The sequence below is a fragment of the Heterodontus francisci genome, unplaced genomic scaffold, assembly GCF_036365525.1.
Source record: "Heterodontus francisci isolate sHetFra1 unplaced genomic scaffold, sHetFra1.hap1 HAP1_SCAFFOLD_201, whole genome shotgun sequence".
NCBI classification, from domain to species: Eukaryota; Metazoa; Chordata; class Chondrichthyes; order Heterodontiformes; family Heterodontidae; genus Heterodontus; species Heterodontus francisci.
The window spans coordinates 2,135,078-2,144,725 of NW_027141653.1; the positions used below are offsets into that span (position 1 = coordinate 2,135,078).

Genomic DNA, 9,648 nt, shown 5'->3' on the forward strand with positions numbered 1-9,648 from the left:
TTGGAGGGCCGAATGGCCTGTTCCTGTGCTGCACTGTTCTTTGTTCTTGTTTGTTCTTTGTTCAGTAACAAGGGTAGAGCAGCTGATGTGGTCAACATGGAATTTAGCAAGGCTTTTGACAAGGTAGCACACGGCAGACTGGTTTAAAAAAAATAAAAATCCACATGAGATTCAGGGAAATGCAGCAAGGTGGATACAAAATTGGTTCAGTGGCAGGAAACAAAGGGTAATAGTTGACGGGTGTTTAAGCGACAGGAAGGCTCTTTCCAGTGGCGTCCCGCAGAGCTCAGTACTGGGTCCCCTTCTTTTTGTGGTGTGTATTAATGATTTGGACGTTAATGTACGGATCATGATCAATAAGTTTGCGGACGACATGAAGATTCGCCCTGTGTTAGATAGCGAGGTGAGTAACTTTAGACTGCAGGAAGATATTGATGGTCTGCTCAGATGGGCAGAAAAAGTGGCAAATGGAATTCAACTTGGAGAAGTGTGAGGTGATGTATTTAGTGTGGTCAAACAAGGCAAAGGAATAGATGATTAATGAGAAAATACTGAGAAGTGTAGAGGAACTGTGGGACCTTGGAGTCAATGTCCACAGATCCCTGAAGGTAGCAGGACAGATCAATTAGGTGGTTCAGAAGGCATATGGAATCCTTTCCTTTATTAGCTGTGGTGTAGAATATAAGAGCAGGGAGGTTATCCTGGAACTGCATAACTCATTGGTTAAGCCACAACTTGAGTAACTGTGTGCAGTTCCAGTCACTTCATTACAGAAAGGATGTAATTGCACTCGAGAGGGTACAAAGGAGATTTACGAGGATGTTGCCAGGACTGGAAAAATGCAGGTTGGAGGAAAGATTGGATAGACTGTGGTTATTCTCCTTGGAACAGAGAAGGCTGAGAGGAGATCTGATTAAAATGTAAAAAATCTTGAGCAGCCTGGATAGAGCGGAGGTGAAGGATTTATTCACGATAGCAGAGAGGTCAGTGACGAGGGGGTATAGCTTTAAACTGTTTGCTAGAAAAATAGAGAGGAGATGAGGAAAAAATATTTTCACCCAGAGAGTGGTAGGGATCTGGACCTCACTGCCTGAAAGGGTAGTTGAGGCAGAGTCGCTCAACTCACTGAAAAGGAGTCTGGATATGCACCTCAGCTACCATAATCTGCAGGGCTAAGAACTAAATGTTGGAAGGTGGGATTGGAATAGGTGGATCCTTTTTTGGCTGGCATAGACACGATGGGTCAAAGCGGCCTCTTTCTGTGCGTTAAACACTTTATGTTTCTACGATTCTATGGTTCTTGGAAGTTTAAAATAATAAATTATTCGTCTTTTCTGCTGATATTCGTTCTATGTTTTTGACCAATCTTTTACATCGTAATTCAAATGACATTTCATTCACAGGTCTTGCAGATCTATGTCCGGTTGTTCTCCTTAGGAATTCCCTTCCTTGAATGAAAAAAAGTTGGTCAGACTAATCAGAGGAAGATTCCACTCAACTTCACAACCAATCATTTCGTTTTAGCCTTTATCAACGTCTGGCCCCAAGTTACACTGTTGCATGATTTGAGGTTTTGAGGCTTCAAACACTTTTACTGAAAAATTCTCAGTTCTGAATTTTCAATTTATTACAATCGGGTCCTCAGTTGTGCCTGACCTAACAAGTTACAAATAACGGCTACTTATGAATCCAGTATAATTTATGAAAAAAGATGTTATAAATACTTAACAAAAAAAGCACTGAAGACAACATGGAAGTTTCTTGTCCTTCAAGGCCAGGATTCCTTGAATGTTGTCAGCACAGGTGTTCTCCTGTCTCTGAATTGACATTACGTTGAGCTGTGTTTCAGAATAATTGTACCACAGACACCATTGTAAACTGTGCGTGCAAAAACTCTGAGTTTCCAACTTTTGGGATTCCGATTCCTTATTATGAAATCCTTTGAATTACCTCTTCCATTAATTTAACGTGAGTTTCATCTGCTGTTACTGCACCTCTGTAATTAGAGTGGTGTACGCTAAAAGCATGTCCATCTCTTATTTCCTCGGCTCATAGAGTTAACATTTCATTGTGTGAACAAATATTACATCCTTGTAGATACAAAGCAGTTGTACAAGCAACGTTTCATCTTCTCATCAACAATGTCAACTATCATAAACAATTCACCTCAAAATTCCCAGGGTACCAAAGCAATTAAGAATAAATGTGTCTCGTGAAATATCAGGAAAAATTTTGTTTTTAAATATAAATGTTTTCTTCTGCAGATATATTTAATTGTTCAAGTCAGTCAGCATACTTATTAAAACTACATGGTTCTTGTTTAATGATAGGTCTCATATCCATTTCAAGCCTCTTTCACAGCAGTTCCTTTAGGGAGCGCAATCACTCTCCGTCTGACCCCTTAACGAAGGTCCTCTCTTTCCCTTTGCTCACTGCTCATTATCTTTTTTGATTTCTGCTAATTTACATCCGATCCTCTTGCTCTCGACCCTCCTCTTCCCGTCACTGACAGCTCTATTGTTTGTCTTTACTCCTCCAGGCCATTCTCTTCTGGATCTCCAGCAGTTACCTCTTGTCCAGTAACCACTGGATCTTTAAGATGGTCTCAGTTCCTTTGTTTATTAATTAATTTAATAATTGATGTAACTGCATATTTCACCACACTCTTTAACTGCTCTCTGAACTCGGACTGAGTGACCACATAAATAAATGTGTTTGTACAGCAATTTAAATTCCGCAGCATATATGCAACCTTTGCAAAAATATCGTAAGAATCATAATCCAAGAAATCACCAATACCAAAAATATACAACATATAAAGCAACCACAGAAATATGAAACTGCCAGATATGGTGAAGAGTAAAATCATAGAATTCCTTCTTCTCTCCATTTCAGAGTCACTGTGATGATCTTTCTTGCTCTGACTCCTCAGTCTCTGACGAACTCGACTGGTCACTAAAATGTGTCTGACCGTCAGAACGTTCAGCAACAGAATTAAAATGAATGGCAATAATGGTGTTAAAGCTTTTTCAAACATTCTAAATCCAATCCATCGAGGGTCAGTAAAATAGCTTGGCTTATTCGAGCAGTGCCATTCGACATTGTCGATTACCCGTCTCGGTTTATATCTTAAGTAGGTGGGAATATTTTTTAGACAGAGCAGAATGCTGGTTGTTGATAGAACCACATTCGCAGTTTTCTTCGTGCAATATTTTGATTTCAGCTTCTGGCAACAAATGGCGACAAATCGATCAAATGTGAAAGCGATGGTGAACCAGACGGAACAGTCCATGGCTGCACGGTTCAGGACATAACGAGAGCGACACACACAGGTGAGGTCCAGGAAATTTAATGGGAAATAAAGATTATTGATTCTCCGGAGTATGGTCTCAGTGATAATAACCAGTAGATCTGCCGTTGACATGGCCACCAGGTAGCAGGTGGTGCAGCTGGAGAGTCCGCAATTTCCCTTGGACAGGATCACAATTGACACTAAATTAACTGTGAAGGAGAGAAGGGAAAAGTGGTTGTAAATTACTGAAAAATATTCTCTGCTTCTGAACCCAGAAAGGATCTCAGCACCACAACCGTGTGGATTGGGATCGGGTCCATGACTCCAACCTTCCTCCAACCTCAGCACTTCCAGATTTAACAAATCCTGGACGGGGACGTCCGGCACCCCGCTGAGCGAACGCTGGCCAGCAAGTTAACCATCGCAATGAGGAGCTAAAAAAAGGTAGATTGGAGACCTGCGCACGGTCTCCAACCACTGCCACTGTAGAACCCATGCCGGACTAGAATCACTCTCTGGGGTCGAAGAAATTCCTCCCTGACTCGAACCAGTCCCTCGGATTGGAGGCACACATACGTCTTGTACCACTCCCTCTGATGTATAAATGAGTTATATTGAAAAGGGAATTTACTGAGTCAATGCAAATGTAATCACAGTTTAGTTTAGTTTAGAGTTTAGAGAATGAGCTCTGAAACAGGCCCTTCGGTCCACCGAGTCTGTGCCGACCTTCAACCACCCATTTATACTAATCCTACATTCCTACCACATCCCCACCTGTCCCTATATTTCCCTGCCACCTACCTATACTAGGAGCAGTTTATAATGGCCAATTAACCGATCAACCTGCAAGTCTTTGGCATGTGGGAGGAAACATGAACACCCAGAGGAAATCCACGCAGACACAGGGAGAACTTGCAAACTCCACACAGGCAGTACCCAGAATTGAACCCGGGTCGCTGGAGCTGTGAGGCGTCGGTGCTAACCACTGCACCGCTGTGCCACCCTTATGAAAGCATGGGCTTTCATCTCTACAGGAATATCATTAAAAGAAAAGTTTTATTCTAACCTATTATAAAGGTGGTTATTGAACACATAAATAATGTGTACTCTTCTGGACTACACATGATAAAAATATCCAGGGTAACCAGCAGGTGCACGTATTCTTCACAAAAATAATACCATAACTGAGAGATTATAGTTATTCGGATATCTGTTGTGGCTCTATTCTGTCGTTTCGAGAATGATGCGTGTTGAACGAATAGAGGCCTTCAACATTATATAGGGGTTAGAGAGGAAAAACGTAGATCTGATATTTCCACCTTTGCTCATCCAGAGCAGGAAGATAGTCGTGATCTAGTTGTGCCGAATGCCCAGTTTCTGTGCTGTAGAATCGGTAACATGTTTATTAACAAGTCATAGCCATCAGTGTTTCTCGTAATATTGAAGAGGATTATTTATTATTGCAGTCACTCATGACCAAAGGCTTCTCAGGGCCGTGCTCGGGAAGGAAATGAATCAGCACCTGATAGTGCTGGCAACAACTCTACTTAGAGTAAGAGTAAGATGGGGACCCGCATTGAATATAATGACAGATACTCCAGGAAATACATGGTCCCTAGTTTTGCGTGGTCCACACCATTTAGTCAGCCACAATCAGTGCAATTCTGGAGTGACAGAGACTCCCAGTTATACATGATCGCTGAGGAAAAGTTTAGGGGGGATATGCGTGGAAAGTTCTTTACGCAGAGGGTGGTGGGTGCCTGGAACGCGTTGCCAGCGGAGGTGGTAGATGCGGGCACGATGGCGTCTTTTAAGATGTATCTAGACAGATACATGAATGGGCAGGAAGAAAAGAGATACAGACCCTTCGAAAATAGGCGACATGTTTAGATAGAGGATCTGGATCGGCGCAGGCTTGGAGGGCAGAAGGGCCTGTTCCTGTGCTGTAATTTTCTTTGTTCTTTGTCCTTTGTTCTTTGTCAGGTGCTCCACTCCAGTTAGTGCACATACACAGTATAGTTCTACTTTAACAGATAACTGCCGTAATCCTTCCCCTCTGAGATTTTCCTGCTTTGAGCTCTGATTCTACAGAACACAACATTCCACACAATACAATAACTTTACAATGCACAGGGCCTTGAGCAAGAAACAATTGAGACAACAGATTAAAACTGCACAGATAATTCAGGAAAATGATGCAATTAAATTATTGAATGTGTGTCTGTGTAACTGTAACCGTTCGGTCTCTTGTAATATTATTATTCCCATGGTAAGGGAGAAACCAGCTCATACGCAGATTTACAAAACTTCATTGGTAATAGATCCTTACCAGGAACACCAATTATAGCAAGGATCACATAGAATATGTTCGGCACCCATTGCATTGGTCGGTGCATTTTCTGCTTGGAGCGATCGGTCTGTTCGTGCTGCAGGTAATATCTTTGAAGTACATTCTGAGCTGACACATTCCCAGTGCATTAACTTTATATCCTCCCGGATCGCCAAGGGGATACTGAGGTTGCAAAATTGTTCAAACAGTTTTTCTTAATCTTGAACAAACAGCTAACGACAGTTCGGTGAATTCCCTCTTGATGGAATGTATTTTCCACGAAAATTGAATTGGACCCATCCACACCCCCAAGACTGGACAAATCTGATCACAATTAGCAAATAATCATAACTGGAAGCTGTGTTAAACAGAAATCAAGGAAGTCCTACATAAATCTTGATCCCTATCTTTAGATCTCATGTTGTTTTAGTGATGGCCTTCACTCTGCATGACTGTTCAGAAATTAAGTTCCTAACGTCAGAGAAGCTTCGGAGGGATGTTCGTCTATACTATGGATGCTCTCTTTATCTGTGCAATTCCGTTCAACAATTCATATATTCAAACAAAAAGGAACATAGAATGGTTGCAACACAGCACTTGGCCATTTAGTCTGTCTTGACCGTGTCTGCTCTCTGCACAGGCAGCTCAACTAATCACACTCCCACATCTGCTCATCACTGACCTGCATCGTTTTTCACTTCAGTTGTTTATTCAATTCGCTTCTGATTAAATCTGTCTTCACCATACTCTCAGGCAGTTCATTTCATATCCTAAACACGTGCTGTGTAGAAATAAGTTTCCCTCATGTCGCCATGAATTCTATTGCCAATCCGTTCAACCTGTGTCCTTTGGTTTTCGGCACTTCTGCCAATGAGAGCAATTTCTCTGTGTCTACTCCGTTTAAACTGCCATGGTTTGGAAAAACTCTATCAAACTGTCTCTCAATTTCCTCTTTAAGGAGAAAAACCCCGATTCTCTAATCTATCGGCATAAAACATCTGTTAGCCCTGGGATTTTCTCTTGAACATTTTCTGCACCCGCTGTGAAGACTACACATTTTTCCTCAAAGTTCGGTGCCGAGAACGGGACACAATGGTAGGAATGTCAATATCGTTCTGTCCCTCACACAGTCCAAGATACTCTGTTTCCCTTTTCAATCTCTTTATCTGATGCATCGATGATTGCTTTTGTGTCAAACCCTTCTTTCACATCGAGTTCGAAACTTTAATCATAATGGAATTTAAATCTGTACCTCTTTCGCCTGAAAACGGTCCACCTGTGACAGTTCACTTCTCTTCCACGAATTCCCTCTCATTTTAAGTGGACGGATACTGCATAAATATTTAATATAATCCGCCAACTTCCACAGTTATCTTGACCACACTTCCTCCAACTCCACTTTGCATAAATAATAGCTTCCATTCTCTCAGTTTCCTCATCCTTATGTTTATCCCAACGATGCCATCTTCCATATCAGAGCTTCTGTAGTCTCTTCATTTCAAATTAACCGTGCATTCCTCACATTAATTTTGCAGAGGCCTCAGCTGTATCTGTTCCATCACCCGAGTGACTGTCCTCACCGCTTCCCTACCTTCTAGAACCATGATATTAATTCACTTATTCTCACTTTCCATTCCAAATTCCTCCACCTTCAACATATCATCCCCCTCCATTTCCACCATGTCCAACTAAAATCGCGAACAAAATATCTGTATTCACTCTTCATTCACACCCAAGATGTGGTATGCTTGCCCGCAGCTCCTTTTTATGCAAGTGCAAGAGATGCAACAGTTTACCTTTCACCTATGATGATACAGTCTCTAGGAATAAAAGTGGGAGTAGGCCATTCAGCCCATAGATCATGTTCTGCATTCAATACCATAATGGCTGACCTGACCATGGCTGTAATTCCAATTTCCCGCCAGAGAACAGTAAATCTTCACTCCCTCGCAAATGAAAAGTCAGTCTAAACCAGCCTTGAATATATTCAATGACCCAGACTCCACTGACTTCTGGGTAAATGAATTTCAAATGCAATGGAGCTTTCAAGAGAAGAAATTCCTCCTCATCACGATTTTAATTGGGAGACCGCTTATTCATAAATGGTGGAGAATGTGCTGAGCTCAGGGACGGGCAGGGCACCAATGTACCACAACGGTACATTAGACGGTGTTAGCAAGGTGAAGAGTGTTCCTTCTTGCTCCTTGGATGTGGGTATTGCTGGCGAGGCTGGGATTTGTTATCAATCTTTTGTTTTCCTTGGAAACGAGGTGGAGAGCCGCTTTCTTGAAACGCTGAACTCCATCAGCTTTAGGTACACCCGCAGTGCAATTAAAAAGGAAGTTACAGGATTTTGACCCATAATGAAGAAAATGAAGACAATGACGAAATGGCGATGTCGTTCCGACTCAGGATGTCTGTGGCATGGAGGGAACCTTCAGGTGTTCATGTTTCCATGCATCTGCCTCCTTTATCCTTTTAGGTGTTAGAGGTCTCATGCTTGAAAGGAGCTGTCAAAGACATTTTAGTAACTTCCTGCGGTGTGATATTGTATATGGTACAAACAGCAGCCACTGTGTGCTGGTGGTGGAAGCAGTTAAGTGTTAGTATGGTGCATCAGATGTACATCATGCAAACCCATTTGCTTGGATCTTGCTGAGGCGCTTGAGTTTTTTTGGTGGTGGCACAGATCCAGTAAAGTGGAGTGCATTCCATTATTCCTGACTTATGCCTTGTAGATTGCGATGTAAATGTCAGTGGATGAGTTATTTGCTGCATAAATCCCAGCGTCTGATCTTCTCTTGGAGCAACAGCATTTATTTGGCTGGCCCAGTTATGATCAATGGTAACGCCTATGATATTGGTAATGTGGTAACTGGGGAGTGACCACGATGATGAATATCAAGGGGTGGTGGTTATATTCTCTCTTGTTGGACATGGCCATTTCCTGGAAAATGTGAGATGCTATTTTTTGCTTCCTTTACTCAGCACAAGCCGGATGCAAACAATGCAGAAAATGTGATGTGTTTTTGCGTGAGTGAAGGAAGAAAGGTTCAATTTGTCCACCATTCAACCAGAGTAGACTTCATCTCATCTTGGCCTCAGTGTTTGACCGAATAATTGCAAGAGGCAAATTATAGGGTAGATGGAGGAAGTATAAACTGTCGTTGATTTATTTGTTGAAGTAAGCACGAGCTTCTTGATTGGCTTTGCTAATTTCGAATAGATACATTGTAATAATCAGGTGGGCGGCACAGTGGTGCAGTGGATAGCACCGCAGCCTCACTGCTCCAGCGACCCGGGTTCAATCCTGTGTACTGCCTGTGTGGAGTTTGCAAGTTCTACCTGTGTCTGCGTGGATTTCCTCCGGGTGCTCTGGTTTCCTCCCCCATGCCAAAGACTTGCAGGTTGATCGGAAACTTGGCCATTAGCAATTGCCCCCAGTATAGGTAGGTGGTAGGGAAGTATAGGGACAGGTGGGGATGTGGCAGGGATCTGGAATTAGAGTAGGATTTGTATAAATGGGTGGTTGATGGTCGGCACAGACTCGGTGGGCCGAAGGGCCTGTTTCAGTGCTGTATCTCTAAACTAAGCTAAAACTAAACTAAAAACAAGGACAATTCGCAGGGTTGTATCATATATGGACAGGCGGAGGGGTCATTGGATCTGATACAAGCTCCTTTATTCCCCGTTAATGCTTCGTTACATGTTGTCAAGGGGAGTACACAATATGGAGAGCTATGCTGCTATCCATCGAACCATTGCGCTTGCAAACCTTACTTTGGGGTATTAGATGGACCGTCTCTTCCCACTACATGGCGGGACGTCGTTGTAACGGGGGAAATGCGGTGGTGCAGGGTCGGGGTAATGGGAGGCCTATCGTTACCTTCTTGTATATGGATCTGTAGCTTGAGGGTCCAGTTGGGAGGTGATGGAGAAAGATGCTAACAGCACAGCTCTGGCTCAGAGTTCTGAATGTGATTGACAACAGGCTGAAGGAGTTCCACGGAAAGTAAGTAATACAACT

General features: G+C 42.6%; 1 protein-coding gene across 1 annotated transcript; it reads right to left on the reverse strand.

Moving 5' to 3' along the window:
* Positions 1-2,605: 2,605 nt before the first annotated feature.
* On the reverse strand, positions 2,606-5,688 carry LOC137364274 (probable G-protein coupled receptor 139). The gene is made up of 2 exons (XM_068027600.1): positions 5,622-5,688; positions 2,606-3,501 (listed from the first exon to the last, which is right to left on the reverse strand). The coding sequence occupies exons 1-2, from the start codon at positions 5,686-5,688 to the stop codon at positions 2,606-2,608; spliced, it is 963 nt and encodes a 320-aa protein (XP_067883701.1).
* Positions 5,689-9,648: the final 3,960 nt, after the last annotated feature.

Bases quoted from the DNA above. Each gene is read 5' to 3' on its own strand.
- LOC137364274 (XM_068027600.1), bottom strand. From the start codon at position 5,688: ATGCACCGACCAATGCAATGGGTGCCGAACATATTCTATGTGATCCTT. The intron at 3,502-5,621 runs GTAAGGATCTAT...TCTCCTTCACAG, and splicing joins TGCTATAATTGGTGTTCCTG to TTAATTTAGTGTCAATTGTG.